Below are 21,993 nucleotides of genomic sequence, written 5' to 3'. Positions count from 1 at the left end.
CAAAATCTATTATGCTGTCATTACCTTTTTCCTTGCTAAATTTACATATACTTATCATTAATTAGCTTTTGACAGTCTAAAAAGCAAGCATTGATCGCAAGAAGTCTCTAACACTCCCAAACTTTCTCATGATCTGCCTCTTATGACAATTTTCTCTGTGATTGTTTACTGACTTTTGTCATGATAACTGAGTTGACAGATTATCATTTTACGTTTGTCACTCGGGAGAAATCAAACGTGAAACGCTTTCTTCCTTTAAATGCCTTTTGTTCTTCGGTTTTGATCACTAGCATATCCCACTACCCTCCTTTTTCTATCGTAGTTGATTGTAGACAGAGTTGAAAATCCTTTTGATACATTTTATTCAAAAAGTCTAGTGTGGGTAACAGGAATGAGGAGTTATTTAAGATTTACCAGCCAAAGAGTTTTGTATCACGGAAAGTGTAAAAAAATGGGACTACAGGAAAAATATACTCCAATACTGGCATACTGTGAGAGTAAGTGTTATGATAATCATTGCCATCAGGTTATTTGATATCATTAAGTCTTCTTAAAGTGTGTTGTCGATATCATCCTCAAACATTTTCCATGCATGTTTAAATTTATTGCACTGTTTCAATAATCATTACAGTTCGAAAAGCCTCCATTAAGCATACCTGTATTTTCCATGCACAAAAAGTCCTAGATAATATATCACAGATATTATGTACTATTCCAACTGAGTGACATTACAGAATACAGGTGAAGTTTTGTGTGTTTGACTTTTTGATTTTGTGGTTGCCTTTCAGATCTGCACCTTCAGATGATCCCTGTGAGTCGGAGTAGCAGTTTACGCAGTGTAGACAGTGTGAAGGATGTACAGAAAGAGGAAACTGGTAGAGTTTGCCAGCTGGGCTGTAAGCTTTGAGAGGTTACTCAGTGACCCATTGGGGACTTCTCTACTTCACTGTAAGTTTTGATTTTCTGTCTGCGTGTCAGTCTGTGCTGTTTCCTTCAAAGAGGCGCACGTCAATATTGGTGCTCACAAGCTTTTGGATTTGCACTACGAGGGTTTTGCTAGGGTCTCTAATCGTGAACACTATCCCCAACAGCAATCCTAATGACTCCCTAGGTTACTATTTATCAATTCAATCGCTGTCAGCATCCAACATGCTTCATTTTGCCTTCACAGACATCGTTTCTTTCTTCGGGGTGATGGTATTTTTGTGCATTTGGTGAAAAATTGTGAAGATTTAACAAAAGCATTGGTTGTACCGTTAAAGTCATTTTATAAGACGCATCTGCATTATAAGTCGCACCCTCCTTTGATTGACTTGAGCAGGATGAAATCCAATAAATTTTCAAAATGGAAAACGTATGCATTATAAGTCGCACCCCTATTCCAGCACAGCTTTTACACTACCAGCCACCATTGAGGTCAGCTCTGTTCATCAAAAGTTGAAACTTTGTTGTTCCGTGGGGTCAATAAAATTGTTTCACTTCACATATTTCTTAACCATGGGCAACTACATCCTCCAAAACAGAACAACCATAAGCAAACTCTTCTTTTAATTATCTTTTAAAGTTATTTATTCAATAAAGGCAAACTTCTATCAGTAGCGCCCCCCTCCCCCCATCACCACTCCTTGAAAGAAAATAATCTGAGAATTTCCATGTTATTAGTGGCACGCCTCCTTTAAAAATGCAAAAAGTACATATTATAAGTCGCACCCAATCTCTTGAGAAATAATTCGGGTCAAAATGGCAACATCATAATAAAAAGACGCGTCTTATAAAATGACTTTAACGGTACTAAGAAGTTTGTCCCAACATGTGATTTTTGTGTGAATTTTGTCATCAAAAACCCTGCCTGATTACTCTAAAACAGATAATTCCAATAAATATTAAGGAATTCTGCAGAGTGATCACTGCAAATAATGTTAGTTACCATTGCATGCGAAATGGTTTCATGAAAGACAGAGGTGTTTTCTAGTCAGCATGTACAGATCTACATCATTTAAAAATCTATAAATTGTCAAAGCTGGACAATAAAGTGTTAAAAACCACCACTGCAACTGTACAGGTCATACAATGACAGAGGGTACTCATTAACTTATGATGATAGTATACCATTGTAATGCATTCCACGATCCCAAGTCCCCTTGCAATAAAGCCTGTGGCATGCAAAGAGAGATGGAATTTTTTTTTGGTGTGAAAACTTTCTGCAGACATCCTTTGTAACTGTATTAGGATTAGCAGATTGGTGTTAGGAGTATAAATTAACACACTTGCCAAATGCACTGATAACAATAAAAATGTGTGAGGCGTCTCAAAACCCTCCAAAATGTCCCATTATTCAGTGAATGGAGAATTCCGCACATCGCTTTTGTTTGTTCTCTCCTACTCCCCTCCCCTTGGGGTGAACAGTTGGTATGTCATTTCAACAGAAGCCATCATTTGGAAAGTCTCGATAATGAGCGATCCATGATGGAATCTGAATTGAATCCCGACATCTGCACAACGATCTGCACAACTGATCTGGCATTCAATAGGGATGTTTGAAGTGCCGTCCAAGTAGCTTGCCAGTCTCCCTCATTTTGACTTACATCATTCATTCATCATCCTGCCTAAGTCAATCATGTCAAATTAACTTTGCTAGTTCATGTGCGAGACGTATGCATCTACTTCAATGTGAATCCACTCAGGCGATTAGCAAGCTTCTCAGAAAACGTGATATAACACAACTAGACGTCAGAAAGTCATTCTGTTTGTACTGTCACTGTGTAGACCTCCCTGCCAAATCACACTCTTTGAAGTAGGCAGGAAAAGTTTGTTCTCAGTGATTTGATGGAGTTTAAGAAAAACATACCACGTTATACATGATGGAAAACACTTTTCAGGTGACACTTGTTATACTTATATTGTGAAAAAACAAATTTCCTGCATGGTACAGCTGTACTTAATCAGTCACTTGATAAATGTGTATGTGTGATGCAGTTACAAGTTTCTTGTATTCGTCGTCTTCGTTAAAGAAAAAAAAATTGCATGTCACATATCGCATATAGCTCTTTTCAGTTATGAAATGATACCTCAATTAGTCTATCTGTGCGTCATATACCCTACGTCGTTCTTTCAGTGTAAACTTCATCTGCATGAAAACACTTCATTATGACTTTCCCAAGTGAGGATGTTCTCTTACATGATGTCATTTGAGATTTTTCGTACATATTTATCACAAATGGAGCCGTTGAGTTCAGTTCAGGTGTATGGCATGATTTATTAATTTCTGTCTGACTTGCCCATCTGACAGGAATTCCTGAAGAAGGAGTTCAGTGAAGAGAACATAGCGTTCTGGATGGCATGTGAGAAGTTCAAGAAGATATCCGATCCCATAGAGGTAAGTCCTTCACCTCTGATGTTCAAGGACTGCCTAAGGTCATCTGTGCCCTTAAGCTTTTGTTCAAACTTTCCTCAAGAAAACTTTCAACCATCAAGTTTTAAAATAAAGAATAAAAACCAGGAGTCACCACTCACCATGCCAATTTTGGTATTAGAAAAACAAAATACCAATATTTATTTACAGATATTTGAAATTCAAAATGGCTGCCATCTCTGTGTTAACTCTTTGGGGAAAAGCCTAATTTTCGATTTTCATACAACTAAGACGGTGAAAACTGTATTTTGTTCCATGAGCTTCAAAAATGAACTCCTACTATAAGTGGTAGATCAAAAGGATGTTGTAAAAGTTTCAGAGTCTGAATATCTGTCTGGCTTAATATTCTACCTTAAGTTAACAATTTGTAAATTTTATTCTGAGCAGAGGCAGAAGACAGCCCGGGACATGTACAACAAACACCTTGGCAAGAAAGCCAGCATGCCGGTGAACCTTGACAGCCATGCTAAACAAGAAGTTGAAATTAGGCTGGAGAACCCAACACCAGACATGTTTGATTTTCAACAGAAACAGGTATAGTTATATACTTGATCAGAATTGTTTTCATGAAATCTGTAGCTATAGTATATCAATTCAGTGTTCATACATATGGCTAGGTCATTGGGTAATCAAAGTGCTGGTTCATGTCTTAGTGTTGAGAGTTGCGTACATTACTTGCTAATAATGTAACAAAAGGTGCCACCTTTTGGGCGTGTTTTTTTCAGCGACGTGGTCTAAAATTTAGGTATAATTTCAGTGTAATTAGGGTTGAAAATGGTGTACTTCTCCATCCAAACTCAGTTGAAATCAAATAAATGTTCTTTCACCCAAATTGTGGTTTTCCCCATAAATGTTTTCAGCAAATCACTTGGCTTGGCCAGTACAACAGTACAACAGATTTGGAATGTGCCCCAGCCATACAAGTGCTAGTTTTTGTCCCTTAATTCCTTGCAAATTTCGACACTATGACTTTTTACCAGGGTCAAAGTTATAGAGGTGTAAAATGGGGTTCAAAAATAACAAGGTGTAAGGTCTAATACAGGGTATGGGTCTTTTCATAGGCTGGCCTCACCGCTCTGCCGTTTATCATACCGCCCCCTGTATCTGAGTGAGGTTGTCATATGAGAGCATGTGTGGATGTGTCTGTGATTTCCATGTGTCTGCCTTTGCCTGTCTGCTCCACTTTCTGTGACAGAAGTCTTAAGTATGGATGGTTATGTATACATGTATGTTTTGAATGTGTGGATATCTTGTTTCCAGTCTTCACTGAAAAGGGTATTAGAAATGTGTGCCCCACCCCTGTGTCTTACTGTCGACCTGTCCACCCCTACACATGGCTAACAAAGATCAAACGTCGTAATGACATTTTGCAAATAAGAAAAAATTAGTGCCCCCTCATTGAACTGGGCATATCACTTATTTGTGCAAGTCAAGAGGTGACATCTCTCGGGTGTCAGGCTTTGTGAGGGGAGATTTTTATGTCATTGTGTTTGCCTGTGAGGGCAATGCACCTTGATGTAGTGCAGAGTTATGCTTTGTCAGCGTCAGTTCAAACATTGATGCACTGAAACAGTGCTAGTGGGGTATATGTGATGTAGAAATGATGAAATGAAATCATTACGGTGCTAGTAGGTATACATGATGTACAAAAGATTAAATGAAATCCCTAGAGTGCTTGCGGTGTGTCCAAAAATTCAATGAGGTGTTGAATTTGATTCAATGAGTGCCCAAGTCTATGTGTATCGAGGCCAAGGGTGACAATAGATTGATCATATTGTCATTGCTAAAACACAAGTACCATCTCCTTCTCCTCCCAAGTGTGTTGAAATGCATTGTGTTAGATTTACCAGCACAACACTTTGTGTACAATCTGCTGTTTGGTTGTTTACCAATAAATTCATATCCCGACAAACAATTCCACTGTCAACAAAAACCTTTGACAAAATACTCACACAGGTTGTGTTGGCACGTTGAACACAATACATTTCAACATCATTTTTGGAGTAGAACAGGAAACTACCAACAGACATGGCAACAAAAAACTATGAAAATAAATCAAAAAGTTACGCAGTTAATAAAGCTGTAAGTTTATATGCATGCCTAATATTATATTTTTTAATAGTAAAATTACAACTTTATTCTAAATTGCCTCATTCTCTCTTTCCAAAGTTTCTAAATTTAAGCTTTCAAATACATATTCTTTTTCTTTCATAAGCCTTACATAGAAAATAAGCAACTATTCAATAAACTGAAAAGAACTTGCTTTTAAAGACTTTGTATATATGCATAAGTACTGTTGCAATAGTCGGCTATTAACATCATTGTGTTTGTCTTTGTATGTCAGTCATTACTAATACAATGTATGTAATGCACACAACTCTCTTCTCTCTCTTTCCAATGTTCTGTCCTTCATGCTATGTTTATCATTTCTCCCCGTTTGAACCAATTGCTATGGAAACAAGGGTTTCATGAGTGAAGTAAGTGTCATTAAATTGGCATTCTTACTTTTTTTTTAACATTCAAAGGAAAATCTCTAAGTGGTTATTTTACAGTGGGAGTAATGGTTGTCCATAACACTGCACCGATAACCAGTAAACAGTATAAAACAATGCATGACAGTAACACTTAAAGGGTAATGTTATGCGCAGCACATGATTTCACATTCAGCATGTACACATGTTATAGTGGTGTATGTGACGGGATGTAGTTCATTATGCTGCCTTTGTCTAACATATTAAAAAATAACAACTTATCTTCCAGCTCAGTAATATTTTACTGAATGAGATTCACATCACAAGATTCACAAGATTATGTGTTTTTATTTTGTTGCTTTCAGGGAAAGTCCATCATGTGTTTTTTGCTTTTGATAACAAATGTTTGGGCAAAAAATTCCGCATCTGTTTCAAGATGAGCAAAAACTCATGAAATATTGGAGATGATTTTAGGTCAAAAGTAACACATTTATATTTGAAAGAAATGACTGTAAATTCAGAGGAGCCCTGAACAATGTGGTAGTATATTGGCACAAGGATTTGTGCTGTGGCAAAATATTGATCTCAACGTAAAAGTTGAAGAAAGATCGCTGCAAATCCTCAATGACAGTCTGATAGATTTATGGTACCATGTAAACAGAAACAATAGGCACACAACCACACATACTGTGAATTTCATTGTTCTTTGACCCATGACCCAAGGTCAGCATTTAACTAATCACGTTTCCCTCCATTCATTAACGATAAACTTGATTTTCAAATAGCCCATAATGATAGATTCCTATTATAATCCCCTCCCTCTACAATGACATAAAATCACCAATGATAAGTACTTCATGGAACATGGTAATACCTAACCAAGCAGCATTAGTAAGTTACATAATATCTCCCTCAACTTTATTCTTTTATCTGATATCACCTTAAAAAAAAGGACAAAAATGTTATCAATAATATCATCAATCTGTTATATTAATAGATAAAAGTAAATAGTATCTTAATAGTAACTTCTGAAATTTTAATATTTAATCTTGTCTATCGTTTTCACTGTCCTGAATAGCTCTTATAGAGGAAGTGTGTAGTGCAGGGTCTTCATGAATGGCAGGTTTTGATCAATCATGTGATTTTCAAATTTCATTCTACTTTATTTTCATATGCACAGTTATTTTCCAACTGATATCTCCATTGTCTCATTTACAAAACACAAATGTCAGATGACAAGTTTTTTCTCAGCTGACTCTCCTGTCCTCTTGTGTTCATGCTGTATGTACACACATTGGAATGCCATCTTCACTCAGCAATCATTGTATAGTTCTGTGTATTTGGAGATGGTACACACAACGGTTTTGTTTTCTGTATCACTATATTTCATCTCAGTACACACATGGCATGGCTGTTCTCACCAACAGGTCTGCATGCTGTCACAAATATTACTTTCAGTGTTTGCAATATGGATGCATGGTTCTCTCTGTGAAATTCAGAAATATTGCTTTGAAAGAAAGTATTACATGTACAAAGGGTATATGCTGTGCTCTTTCAATATGTCGCATCCTCATTGTTATGCCTGAATTCTCATAATACCAAATGATTGTGTGTACTGGATATAACATTGTCTTTGAGCCAGTAGACTGAGAGTCAAGAAACTTTAGTATGACTTGTTCATTCATACCAACAGAAATTCCTTGGTGTCTGTATATTGTTGGTAAATTACAGAATAAGTCTGTTACTATTTGACACTGAGTGGACCACAGCGTCAAAATTTTTTGGGTCAAGTGGGTATCAAAATCATTTTTTGTAGCTTTATCTACACAATCCATAGTTGTCAGTCAAAAAAACATTCCTCCACTCTGACATGAAAATACTACACCGCAAAATAGAATTATTTAGTCAAAATACAAATACTGATATGGATGAGCAAATCATCTTTCTAATTAGCTGGGCGGAGAAACTTTCCCTTGAAGGAGTTTTCAAGTGGAGGCATTCAGTCTATGTAGAAGCTGTGGGTGTTTTCAATGGAGAGTATCAGGTGTAATACCATTTCAAGGACAATAGAGATCACTGCTGGAATGATCAGCATTATCCTAATCCCGGGATTTTTTTTTCCATGATGCTTCTTTAGTCCTCAAGAAAGGAAACAATTTAAGCAGGAATGTCAGGAAAGAAAAGTTTCGCTGGTAGTGCCTTTGTTTTGCCATCATTCACATGGTATGTCAGAACCACAGATTACAGGCAAAGACTAACACAGATTAGATGGTTTGCTCCGCTACTTTTGATGGCATTGTTAATAATTTGCTTCATAAGCACCCCTGAAATTTGTGGTCATAATTCCCTATTTAATGTTTTATTGTTGTTTTTGTTGGAGAAAAAAAATTCCTGTTAGGTGAAGCATTCATGTCTGTTGGGTGTGAGTAACACCTCTCACCGAGCTGTAATGTGGTCCCTTTGCATTGAACAGAAGGAAAACAGTGCATGCTCTGCAGAATTCACAGAACAGAGTGATTTTTGGAAGAAAAACCGTCATGTCATGGCAATGACACCTGGCTCAATTTTGGCTTTTGTTTTCAGATCTTTCAGTTGATGAAGTTTGACAGTTACACTCGTTTTCTGAAGGCCCCCTTGTACCAGGAGTGTGTCATGGCCGAGTTTGAGGGCAAGCCCATGCCTGTACAGGTGCAAGCCGAACCAAACGACAGCACGGACACCTGCAGCTCAACCAGAGAAGTCAAACTCAGCAAGAAGGCGAGCAAAAAGGAAGACAAGAAGAAAAAGGAGAAAGAAAAGGTCAGTTTTGTTTCAAGCCTGTCTTGAGATCTCTTTCTTTGCAGTTTTGTATGTTTTTTTGCCAATACATGTCTTTGTTTGGTCTGACCTTGTGGAAGGTAGGTTCAGATTGGATTATGGCTGTCATACATCAGCCAATCAAAATCAGTGGAGTAGTGTCAAGCTAGATCTGGGAGATTGGAAAAAATATGATGCTATGATCAGACATTTTCACAGGGCAAAGTCCTATGCACACTGTTTATGCACATGTAAATTAGCATAGTGACCACAAGTGAACTTTTTTAATTCAGGAATAATTTACAGAGCAAGGTTAATAAAGTTTGTTGTGAATGTTTCAGTGTTTTTGAGATGATAGGAATCCTATTGCCTGGGTGCTTGATGCTTTTTCTTCTTTTTTCCACTGAAGCCAAAGAAAGGAAAAGACAGGTCATTGTCTGGAGAAAGTGAAACAACAGATGAAAACACAGGAGAAAAACGCAGGAAGTCACTCTTACCATGGAACAGAAGTAAGTCTGTAATGGAACTTAAGATATTTTTATAACGAGGTTAATGCTTTCATCATGATTACCAGTAGACTTTCTTGTCACAATGTATGGTGCCCAATCTTCCCTGTCAAAAAAGAGGGTTTTCTTAGGGGGCCTTTCTCTGCTTTATCAAGCAAATTGATCCCCTAGGATCATAATGATTTGTTAAGCTGTTTAATGTGGGACCAATATTCTTCAGTCTTACATGATATGTTGACATGATACAACCCCAAAAGCTATCTGCATTTGTGGTCCCTACACCCAAATTAAGACACATCTAGCGCTTTTCATTGTATACCTTTCCACACAGACATATATTCTGTATCATATAAGAGCATTGATATTCCACTTTATACGAGGCGTTTAACAGCAAATTCACTGGTTAAAGGATACAAAAATATTCTGTTGATACTGGACTATTGCGGCCCTTTTCAATTTCTCTCTCCTGAAAATTTTTTTCTTTTCCATTTAAAGTCAAACACTTTATATGTAAAAATGTTCATGATTTCTTCGTTTCAGGTAAGAGTACTAAGAAATCAGGCAAAGCGGACAAAAAAGACAAGAAAGGTAGGAATTGCCTTATTAAGTGAAAAATTGTAACATTTGAATTATGCATCTATGAAAACTTTTACAAAGCAATTCTCAAATTATTTGGTTTACTATGTTGTTTCCAAAGGAGACAAAAATTATGCAAAGAATTTAAAAATAGATGTGCAATGCCATAAAAAAGTAAAGCAATCTAGATGAAAATTTTACAGAGAGACAGTCTGTTCAGAGTTGTGCAACTTTCATGCACGAGTTTGTGATTATCTCAAAATGTATAGCAACATTTTGAATGGTGTTGTTTAGCCTACCACATATTTGCTACAAGCAGAAAATATTATGACCGAGTAAAATGATTTCACCATTTTATTCGCCCACTCCAACAGAAGATGTGACGCCAGCTGCATCTACGTCTTCCATCGAAGATAGAGAGAAGAAAGGCAGCACCAGAGAGGGCAGTACAGCCAGCACTGGCAGTAGACGCAGCTCCATGGCCAGCACTGATTTGAATCGCTTTGCCAAAGATGCCAGTGAAGGCAGTGAGGTAAGCTAGATTTGCAGAGCATTGGGGATCATCAAAATCTATTCTCTTGTCTATAAAGTCTTGTAAATCGTAATAATTTAGTCAATCATTCAACTCATGGCAGGAATGGCAATTAATGGACACAAACCTTTTGGTACAGAACCCAAGGAGTTTTCTTAGTGGGACTCCAGCTATATACATACTCTGTCTCCCGAGGTTACTGGTGATTAATGCAAAATGTCTGTATCCACTTCTCTCACTATCAACCAAGTCTTTGCTACTATATGTTACAGCAGCTAAAGGAAGTACGCCCTGCAAAATTGACAGACAAACTGTTTGTAAATCTTGTAAACTGTAAATCTTTCCCATATGAAATCAAGATTAACAATCCGAGGTCACCATGTAAAATTTTGTACAAGAGAACAAATTACCCAATATTTCACAAACTCTGTAAATTCAAAACTGGTTGCCAGCCTGTGTTAACTCCATGGAGAAGAATTCAACTTTCTGATTTTCACAAAAAGGAGTTGGTAAAAACTGTCCATTACTCAGTGATCTTCGAAATGAGCCCCCACAAGCAGTAGACCAAAAATATACAGTAAAGATTTAAGAGTCTGAATATCTGTCGGCCACGGCGCATTCTACATTAACTTGTTCATCTCTATTTCTGTCCAAAGAGGGCCACACTTTGTATTGAAAACAAGTGATATGGCCTCAACATATTTACAACTACTGTGTGGTCTCAAGACATTGTTTTGAAGGTGTGAAGAGGTTGACGTCAAGGATAGGAAGTGAAATAATGGATGTTTTTTCAGTGCAGACAATTGCCTTGGTACTAAGCGTTGCAGCATATCTAAAAACATTTCTTTTGGGCACAATTGATATTGTTTTAAGGAATTAAGGACAATGAAACAGCAAGAGAAACCACAAGTGATGGAAAAAAATGCAGTACTCCAAGAATCTTTTAATGTATGGACTGGAGATAGTATACACAATGATTTTCTTTCTTCACAGTCCCTGGAAAGAGTGGAGGAAAGTAGTGAAGTGAAAGAACAGGACAAGTTTTGCCGTGTGATTCTGCCGGATAACTCAACGACCGTAATCTATGCAAGGAAAGGTCAAATCGTGAGGGCAGCCTTGAAACTGCTGTGTGAGAGGAGGAGAATAGCCATTGCATCATTGGAAGTCTATGACGTCAAAACCAATCAGGTAGAGAGACTTTATCAATGAATTATACAACAAACAAACCTGTGGATTTGTGAGACCCAAACAGGTGTATTGTCTGACTTTGCAACCTGATTCAAAATTATAAAAGAGAGCGTGTTGTATGTCCTGTGATGAAATAGTGCAACAGCTTATGCAAAACTGTAAAAGACAGGATATTTGCTAAACACAATCTACAATCACAGATGTAAAGATGAAGGGATGTAGAGAATTTTGGTTACAGGTGGCAAAAATAAACATAGGTGGTTACAAGTAGTGTGTATGAGCACATTAAGTTTATGCAAAGTTCTGACTTTTTGACTAAACCAATAGTCTTCTCAGAGGGCAAATTTTTGCTGACCGCCGGTTGTTTTTGTTGTGATGTTTCCTTCGAAAACTGACGGTAGATGCTTTTACTATCAACAGATTTTGCACAATGAGTGTTTGATAGAGTTCTATCAGTAATAGATGTTTATGATTTAAATTCATAACTCGTATCAGTCACTTATGACTTGTAGCCTGCCCAGATTAATGATCATATTATAAACGCTGTGTGCGTAGTTTCTGTGCTCATGTGGATCAGTGCAATGTATCATGCTGTGAGACAGAATTCATGTTTGATACTTGCTGGTACCTGCACACATGTACAAATCATGGGGTTTCGACTTTTGCTGGGAAAGAAATTTCACTTGTGGTTGAGGGAAGTTGTACCAGTTTGCTGAGAGTAAGAAGATATCTGCTGTCTCTCTGAACAATGACACAAATTATTCCAAGATTACATGGTGATAACATCTTACCTTTCCAATAAGCACTTGAAGTGTCCTTCAGCAGTGCTTGACAACATTCTCAAGATTCTCAGGTGTCATTATCTCTGACTACAATACATGTTTGTTTTATCAGATGTATGCCCTCGATCAGGATCTTTCCACGCTGGCATCCAAGGAAATCCAGGTTGAAAACCGAGTCATGTTCAAGTAAGTAAGCCTGTGTTGTTGCGTGTAGCCATTCTCTACCGTAGTTTTTATGTCGGGCAGTGTTTGCATAGTGGGATTGGTTTCCATTGAGTGCCGAGAAAATCACCGTGAGACAGGGCTTCCTGCTTTTGTCGTTGTTTAAACATCAACAGAGCATCTCTCCTATCATTTGTGCAAATATTTTGAGATCTGTGCACAAATGTTTTCAGATCAAGGAATGCAAATTATATAGGCTATTTGTGACTGTACCAGTACGTATCAATATTCAGTAAATCTGTATAATAAGACTGCAGAACACAGGACCCACTTTGAGCTAGGCTAAAATTCAACACTATCCTAGGGGGTATGTCCGTGTTCAGTCATCAGAAAGGGTACGCTCAGACATGCACTTATTAATACCATAAGGAAGATAGGCCCAGTGTTGGTCAGGTGTGCTGTTTTACTTTATGATAATTTTATCCTTGTCCTGTATATCAGCCTTTCACCATAGTATGTAGTTCATCATTATCTTAGGCATCAGCTAAAATAATCAATAATGGAATTTTTGGAAATTTCTTTGCATCAGCAAAACACAGTTCATGTAAAATGTCAGTTGTTTTTGAATCCAAGAGAACTTTCTCAACTCACAGGTACAGGTGTCTATCTATAGTTTAGAATTGTTTCTTTACTTAGGTAAAATTCCGTTAATAAACCTTTACTTTGGTCCTATGATCAGTCAGCTTCAGGCTGACATCAAATTAAGTACCAATGTCCTCCACAGAGTCGTAAGGATGGCCAATTTACATAACAATGCAGAATTTGCATGCTCTGTTGTTATGAAAGTTCATCCATGTGGTTTGGTATTACCATGTGAAAAGATTTGTTAAGAATCATGTAATCTGCTATGGGAAATTATGATAAAAAAGCAACATGGCAAAATAGAGGATGATAACATGGTATGAGAGCTGTGAAATTCCAAAATATTTCACCACGGTTTACTCTGAAATGAATTCTTTCAGAGTTGAGTTACCAAACAAGAGAGTGATCGGCGTCAAGTCCAAACCCAACAAAGCTATCATTGATGTGTTGAACCCAATCATGTCCAAGTACCATCTGACATTGGAAGGTATGGTGGTACATCTCAATGCCTCCCCAGTGCAGCTTGAACTTGACATTGAAGTGGCCACTTTAGAAGGTCAGAGGGTCATCATTGAACCTTATGAGAAGTATGCAGGTACGACTAATTTCTCTTTATTATTGAGTGTGCCATGCTGTGAAAGATGTAGATCTTTAGTTGAAATTCTACATTTTGATGTTTGTTGACTATTTATTTAAATGCACTTTCAGTTGGTTGAGGTAGAATGCACACTGAGATACATATTTGGACCTTCAAAATTTCAACAAAAGTTTGTGTGTGTGTGTGTGAGTGTTTTGGACTTGTTGTGAAGCTTCCATAGGTAGATTTACCTTCGTGCATTTGTCAAAATCAAACATTTGATTTTTCCCCATTAAGTTAACAAAGAGATGGCAGCCATTTTGAATTTCAAATACATGAAAATTTTATGTACTTTGTATGCTCGTGCCAAAATTTGCATGGTGATCCTGGATTTCTATTCTTATTGAAGTTCATATCTTTCAGTATCAGTACTGCCTTAATCACAAGAATATAGTATGCACTTTTTAGAGCTTTGAAAATACAGTATGCTTTTCTAAAATCTGAAACCACATAGATAATATGATTTTCTTCTTTCCTTTGCAGGACGTCTGAGCATGGGACGACCACCCCTTCCTCCAAATGGTAGGCTGCGGAAAGCTGAATCAGTGGACAGTACACTGGACCAATCAAGTCAGTCCACCGTGCATATAGTTGATATGAGACCAGCAAAGGTAAGCATACGTGTATATAGCTGTGACAGTGTCTTTGACTTTCATAGAAAGAAACATGACTTGCCAAAAGCATAACCAGATACAACTTTAGCTTTGAATGTATAACTAGAAAGTGTGCTATTAAATGGCACTGTAACGATTTCTTGTAAACTTAATTTCAGATACTGATATGATTAATTGATTAGTTAATTAGTTAATTAATTAATTAATTAATTAAATAAACAATTAAACAATTAATCAGCTAACTCTCCCTTCCCAGTTCATCCATCCCTATATCAGGTCAGCTTATAGATAAAAACCAGAACAGCAGTCAATTTTCCAAACCTCTTTTGACTTAGTTGACATATTTATGCAACATGTGTTAATTGATTAATGGGACACCCTCAAAACACACAAACGAGATATCAACACTTGTCATGCTATAAGCACATGTGTTATTTTTTCTCTTTTATTTGACCATGTAGCATTTGCCACCATTATCTTCTGGGTACCTTTATTTATATACTGATTATGAATGACTTGACAGAAATGTGTTGATACATTTCTACAGCAGTGTATCAATCAATTTATCTGTTTGACTACTTTTGTTTGAAAGTTCACACTGTTTTTCTGTTGGAATTACAGAGCGCAGATGGACTACACGAGGTTGGTAAAATCACTGCGAACGACTCGGCGTTTGTCCACAGTAACTCCACGCTGTCCAAATTCATCCGCACCAGCGCGTACAAAGAAGAGGTGCCCGGCTCGCAGAGACAAGGCGCAGTGAGATCAGGCAAGGCACAAACTCTCACCAGTACATCAACTACTAACACAATCAAGAGGTCGGCTGGGCCCGGTAAAGGTGTAAATAGTCTAAGAGGTTTAAGTGAAGGCGAACAGTCAGGTCTAGACCCAAGCTTAGTTCCACAGAGCCAAAGGTAGGAGGATATTATCAAGACAAACAGTGGCTTGATGGACATCCTTGTTGTGCACTCTATGCACCGTTTGGCTTGAATAAGTTGCTGTGAACATTAGATCCTGTAGAGCTGTACTCTTCAAATGTTAAAAAAAAAAAATCACCATCCTCCATGAGTTTTCTCTTCTCTGTGTTTTGTGAAACTTCTTTCCCCCATTTTTCTAATTTTTTTTGCCTTTTCCCCCCTAAATACCAAGGTTTGTTGTATTCATTGTTTTTAATTATTAAAAACTAGCCATTCTGTTTCTTCAGATTGAGTGAATTAACACTTCTGATTAACTTTACATTGATAAAGAAACCCATTTCCCCATTAATTTCTCAGATTTATCAAAATTTCCTGTCTAAATTCCTTGAGATATGTCTTCAAGATAATGACCAGTTTAATGAGTGTTGTAAATATTATCTTAACAAGGAATTGAAATTCATGGACTAAGGATGTTTTAAAGCAATAAAAATGTAGAAGCACACTAGATAGATAGTAGACTTGATAAATTTAATTAGATCATGTTAGCCATCATAGTCGTAACAGTACAACACACCCCATGCACTGTTTAATGGCCTAGTCCACCCATACAAGGCTATGTGGAATAGTTCATTATAGGGGGAATACGGGGATGCGAAGTATGTAGTGGAGCCTTAGAGTGCTCGTAGAAAAGCCAAATAGCACAGACCAGTAAACAGCAAGAATAAAAATAGATAATAAATGTCTGTCAATATGTAGAATTTTAGTATCAAGAATAGATAGTGTAGTGTTTGACTCAACCACAGTGCATAGTGCCATTTTGAGAGAGAGAGAGAGAGAGAGAGAGAGAGAGAGAGAGAGAGAGAGAGAGAGAGAGAAGACAGACAGACAGAGACAGACAGACAGACAGACAGACAGACGAAACATATTAGTGGAAGGTCCTATCATTGCTTGTAAAATTTCACAATCATAGTTTAACAAGATGACTTTCTTTCACTCCCAGTCATCTTTGTTGTTAAGTCCAACAAGTGTGCAAATACTTGCGATATGTGATTGTGAAAAACCAAATCATGCTAATATTGAAAACTACTTCGAAATTATTGTGATGATAATCTCATGAAATGTGTGTCATGTGTGGATACTTTCTAGCCAACAATGTCAATCCAAAACCTTTCTCCCTGTTTACTGTTCACTTCAAAAGTGCTGTCTTTCAGCAAACTACTCTGGAGAATGCATAAAGATGAGAAAAATAATGGCGGCAGCAACTAAACATGAAAGCCAGTTTAACACTTAATTATTTATATCTTTGTATGGCATTATTAGTTCAATTTCATTTCTCATACTGAAATTTTACAAGCAGTGATTGTGCCGATACAGAATTTCAAAGCTCAAATAGGATTGTGTCCTTAAATGAGATATCACTAACATCTACATGTAAGTGTTCTGTGAAGTGTTCATTGCTGTGCTAGATTTACAAATGCAGATCAGGCTCAATTGATAGTCTTCAAATCCCAGAATGCAACTCTGTACTAAAAATGGTCAATAATATGTACGTTTGTTTTACAATGACTGAAAACCATGACTGAAAACTACTGATGAGTAACAGACCACCAAATATAACACAATCCTGGTACTTTTAAGCCACAGATTTTTGCAATCAGGGGTCTGAAAGACTAGAGCCACGCAAGTTTGACTTTGTCATTGTCTTGACAATGTCAAATAGAATTCCCACCATAGAGGGCGCACCAATTTTGACTAGTTCAGTACATGCATTGTCTCATCAGTGTTCATATGATCATGTGTCTAAGGTAGTACGCACCTCCAAAGTGAAATACTTAAACATTTGCTCAAACTTTCCTTGATGAAATTTTCAGCCAATCTCTCACCAAATCAAGAATAAAAACAGGTCAATATATAAATTTTGGTACCAGAAGCAATAATTATTTGACATATACAGTATCGATATTTGAAATTCCAAATGCCTCTATCCCTGTGTCAACTATATGTGAAAAAAACATTTTCAAAAAAAACCAAGACACTGAAAAATTGTTCTTCGCCAACTGGTAGAACAGAACAGAAATATAAAAATTTGAGAGTCTGAATATCCGCCCCTGGCCCCTTAAGTAAACTGTAACAAGAAGGATCATACCATACTCCACAAAAACAAAGAATGCTGACATAAAAGATGAGCCATACAATGAAACATCATTTTGAAATCATATCATTGAAAGACAGCTATAAAGATTTTTCCAGCATTTTTATTCCGTCCAATAAAAAACAACATCTTGTTACTACTTCAAATTCAGTTTAAAGTGCAATTGATAAACTTGTCAACACTATACAGAATATAACTGAACTCTAATTTGGACTGCAATTCATTTTTCGACAATAACATTGCATACTGTATGTTATGCATTGTGTTCTTTCAGTAACACTGGTCAAAATTGCTGCAGGGTCATACCATTATTTTCAGAGGGGAGGGGAGGGTCACACCACTACTTGCATATTAATTGCTGTTCATTTTCACAGATCTTTTTGATCTTCTAGCCCGTGCTCAACACGATCGGATGGATGACCAGCGCGGAACATCCTCCAACTTTGAGCTGCCGGAGTTTCTGAAGGTTCAAGGAAGTAAGAACATGACCGCCAACAAGCTGAAGAGATCCCCTCCGGTACAAAAACACAAGTCGGCACAGTGGGCGTCAAAGTCGGCTTCAGATACAGAGAATGTTGATGACAACCATGTGAGGGATTCAGATGCACAGAGGGCAGCGTTGCATCATCCGCCTCCCAGACCGCATTCCACTCCTCCGATCCGGCAGCTTCAAACCATGGATCTGAGTTTACAAGACGGTGTGCTTCCGACTCACCTTGAGGCTGATTACATGTTTGGATCAAAGGAAGGCAGACTGACCCCGGAATTTAATGATTCCGGTATCCTTGGTAACAGCTACAGGGAACAGAATCCGCCAATGGATGTGTCATATCTGAATAGACTCTCCCGGCCGTGAAGCCAGCATTGACAAAAAGCAAGAGTCTGTCAAGGAATAGAGACGACCTGAGTCGCCTCAGTCCAGCCGTATTCAACAGGGAACCTGTCAATCGATCAAGTCCCGTCGTGAGATTTGATGTTGACAACACAGAAAAAGGACACAATACCACGATCGTTGAATCAACATCCTCTGAAAAGTTGGATGACCTTGATATCGACGATCTTGACACAACCATCACAGCCTCAGAAATGCCATTGCCGTCTCCCCCTTCCCCTAAAGACGTTGACACCACCTACGATTGGGGGGAAGCAAATTACAGTCCCCCACCGCCTTTGTCTTCTCAGGAACGTGCCGCCCTGATAGCAAGGACTACACAACCTGGCAGCCCACCAAAACAGCCCCCTCCCATTCCGCCAAAACCAACTCTGAAGGGAAAGAAACCAAATATTCTGCCAGAGACACATCATGATAAAAGACCGGATAACCTGGTCTTGCAATCCAATCAGCCAGGAGGGAGCAGTAACCATTCCTCGACAGACATTTCGACGTCACCATTACCGTCACCGTCGACGCACGACCTGTTTTTCAGTCCGTCACCGGAGGAAGTAAACCGTCATCCCACACAGAGCAGTGAAAGAGACAACACTATCGGTCAACACACTCCTGTCTCCAGCCGACTGGACGACGACCGATCTCTTGGAAGGAGCATCATGGGTGATCAGTACAGCATCTTGAAGAATAGGCAAAGTCGTTCCAGATCTGGAATCAGCGTACCCTCGGACAGCAATAACATAATTCACTTGGGTAAAGACGCTGACAAACTTCGGATTACGTTCGTCTAGTTTGCAACCCAGTGATTAGACTTTAAAATCATGTTGAACAAAACTGCTCACAGTATGACAGCTAAACCGCAACTCTTGCAAGACTAAACACCTTATGATACCTGCTTGTATTTAACTTTTGATAGAGGAATTTCAGACCCGATTTGAGCATCAACAGGGAAACGTCATGGGTGGGGTGGTCAATGCCATCTGTTCACTGAAAACACCAGAAATTGGTCATTTATGTTCAATGAATTTCGCAGTTACCATTCTGTACAGCCTTATCAGTGCTCCTGTTTAATGGGTGAAATTTATATTTCTATTGCATGCATTGGACGTCAGAGGATTCGAAAGCTATAACAGTACTCTCCATAGCTGTCTCTACTGCCACGTTCTGTGTGTACCTCTGTGTTCCTGGCTGAGTAATGTATCTTAGAGGCTTTCAAGCTTAAGTTAAGGTATTACATATCTAGGGCTGACCAAAAATTCAACCATCGGCTCTTGTTAGCTCCCATTTCACACACACATTAAGTACAAAAATGGGAGGTTATTGTTTTCAAGACACTTCGTGACTTTGTACATAAGATGGTTAATATGGTTAAAAATGTCCTCAGTTAATAATTTTTGATGACATAAAATGTAATCTGTTGTGTGTTTTTTAATGAAATTTCTATCAGAAGGTATTTAGTATTTTATAACCCTGTTGATATGCAAACTGTATATATTTGTTGCAAGTAGAGACGAGAGACACTATAGGAAATATGTATAAGTAAAAAAAAACAAAATATGCTAAAAAGTGGTTCACTTTCATTTTCCTTTTGTATGTAAACACTGCCAAGTATTGTACGGTTGACATGACATCTATTTTATAATCATGCTTTTCGTAGAGAGAAAATGAAAAAAACATCATGTGTGTCCCATTCGATGTGACTAGCCATTTCCATGGAAACCAAGATGACTGCCGACTGACTGCTGCATAGTAACAGACAAAAAATGAGCAGCAGAGTTCAACAAATTATATAGCCTGAGAATGAGAAAGAGGATAATTTTTTAAATGAATAATCAGTATTTTCCAACAAATATTCTTTAGGTTTGAATAAAAATATAAAGACAATTTTCGCATTTCGAATGGAAATTTTTTATAATCAGTTGGCAAACCATGAAATCGTAGTTTTCAGATGGTCACCGTTTATTGTCCGGGATTTGCCAGATAATTGTATTATTGTGCCATATTTTTTAAAAATCGCACAATGTCTTGTCAGAATAAGTTTATATAAATTTTGGAAGATCTATGTTAGTGTACATGTAATAGCTTGTATGATTTCACCATGTCAATTTCACCAGTGGACTGTCTCTGTACTTAATCTGTCCTCGTCAATTTCAAAATGTCAATTTCACACAACCTGTACATACATATAATTTTTGTATATATACAATACTGTATATTTTCCCCCACGGTGGTGGCATTTACATGAGAGAGAGACGATTGTATTTCTATCTTGTGTTTGTTTTTTAAGTGGAGAGAAGACAAAATTGTAGAAAATCATGTGCCTTTAAGTAAAACCAATACAATACAACTTTTCATTCAGTATTATATAATAATTTCTTTTTCAGTAATGGACCATATCGGTGTGAATAATATTGCTTTGGGTTATTTAATATGACAATATCGTTGAAATATTCTGCAGCAGGTTCTTTCAACTGATTTCCGACCCCAAACATCTGTCAAAATATCCAATTATAATAGCAGTAATATTCATTACTTTTTACAACCTAGTGCCACATTTTTCCTTTTGTTTACAAAAACCAGAAGTGTTTTGCTGGAATCCAGTCATGCCTTGTTTTCTTACATTCCCTTCAAATTGAATTGTTAGACAAAAAAAGTGTTTTTGTCGAAACTTTCCAGAGATTTTTAGTGCACTCAAAACTATTTCTGATCAATATCGGTCATGCCTCAGTCTTGTGACCTTTGACCCAGTCTGTTTCAATGAAATGTACAACAGCATATTTGCATATCATGCTTTTGAAATTAATCATCATGAACAATATTAAAATTTGTCAGAGAAGACGTTACAGTTACACAGTATTATAGCATACACTTGCTGCTTTTCAGGGAACTTCAGCTGTCCAAGTTTTCAGAAAAAAATAACACCGAATTGTTTGTTTTCACTGCAATACTGTTCAACTACTTCAATTTTTTGTAAAAAAATTTCCAATCAGACTTGTATACATGTTACTCATACTCAAATCTGTCTTAAAACTCCCATAGAAAAAACTCAGGCAGCATTCTTGTACATCTGGTACCAGAATATAAACCAGCCATGGTGTGTTCACTGAGAGAGATACATGCTCAGACCCTGAAAAACACTGGTTCTGTAGGTGCCTTGAACTGCGCGTGGAATTAACGCCAAGTGTTCATTACTAGAGAGTCAAGTTAACAGTTGAAAGAACTTGCTGCAGTCAAGTTTATGAATACAATACCCAACATAGTGTGAATGTTTTTTCTTACTAAACTATAACCACCAAATATCACACGAGAAATAAAAAAATTACTAAAGGTTACTTATAAGAAAAGTTGTTGTGTCTTTGGAAAATGTGTATTATGTTGAATGAGTGAGAGTGGACTTGTACGTGTTCCTGCAGATAGCATTAACTGATTCTACATATGTGAACTGAGATGTTGTATTGCTGAGGGTGCAGGGCAAAATGAGTGGAATGAGTATTTGTACTCTGAGTTTATGTATAGTAACTGAACTATTATATAAAATTACATTTAACAGTTTCTAACATAATGTCACAAATTTAATTCCAAACGTTAACCTGATATTTAATCAAAACATAATCTGTACAACAAGATGTATGTAGTAATTCAAGTTCAACCTGTATCTGAGTTAAGATAATCATACTTTTCAAAAAAACAAGGATGTTCAGGGTATTAATCACCCTA

The 21,993-nt window shown here is 37.3% G+C and overlaps 1 protein-coding gene across 6 annotated transcripts in view; it reads left to right on the top strand.

The window, feature by feature from the left end:
- LOC139120144 (regulator of G-protein signaling 12-like) overlaps positions 1-21,993 on the top strand; it is a 435,920-nt gene that overhangs the window by 28,611 nt on the left and 385,316 nt on the right. The window contains exons 2-15 of one of the 6 annotated variants that reach the window (XM_070684300.1): positions 789-948; positions 3,290-3,376; positions 3,800-3,946; positions 5,875-5,889; positions 8,467-8,682; positions 9,089-9,188; positions 9,726-9,773; positions 10,139-10,293; positions 11,287-11,481; positions 12,376-12,449; positions 13,448-13,662; positions 14,188-14,315; positions 14,940-15,087; positions 17,762-21,608. The exons of 1 other annotated variant lie outside the window; for it this stretch is intronic. In XM_070684300.1, the coding sequence (XP_070540401.1) occupies positions 3,335-3,376; positions 3,800-3,946; positions 5,875-5,889; positions 8,467-8,682; positions 9,089-9,188; positions 9,726-9,773; positions 10,139-10,293; positions 11,287-11,481; positions 12,376-12,449; positions 13,448-13,662; positions 14,188-14,315; positions 14,940-15,087; positions 17,762-18,243 (1,965 nt within the window). In that variant the 5' untranslated portion in view covers positions 789-948; positions 3,290-3,334 and the 3' untranslated portion in view covers positions 18,244-21,608. Of the gene's footprint in view, positions 1-788; positions 949-3,289; positions 3,377-3,799; positions 3,947-5,874; positions 5,890-8,466; positions 8,683-9,088; positions 9,189-9,725; positions 9,774-10,135; positions 10,294-11,286; positions 11,482-12,375; positions 12,450-13,447; positions 13,663-14,187; positions 14,316-14,939; positions 15,088-17,761; positions 21,609-21,993 lie in introns of those variants that run through there. 4 more of the 6 variants (XM_070684302.1, XM_070684299.1, XM_070684301.1 and 1 more) reach the window with 4 other exon arrangements.

Source organism: Ptychodera flava, chromosome 20 (assembly GCF_041260155.1).
Source record: "Ptychodera flava strain L36383 chromosome 20, AS_Pfla_20210202, whole genome shotgun sequence".
In the NCBI taxonomy this organism is placed as follows: Eukaryota; Metazoa; Hemichordata; class Enteropneusta; family Ptychoderidae; genus Ptychodera; species Ptychodera flava.
Note: the sequence above shows the minus strand (reverse complement) of the source record. Positions and strands in the feature narration are given on the sequence as shown.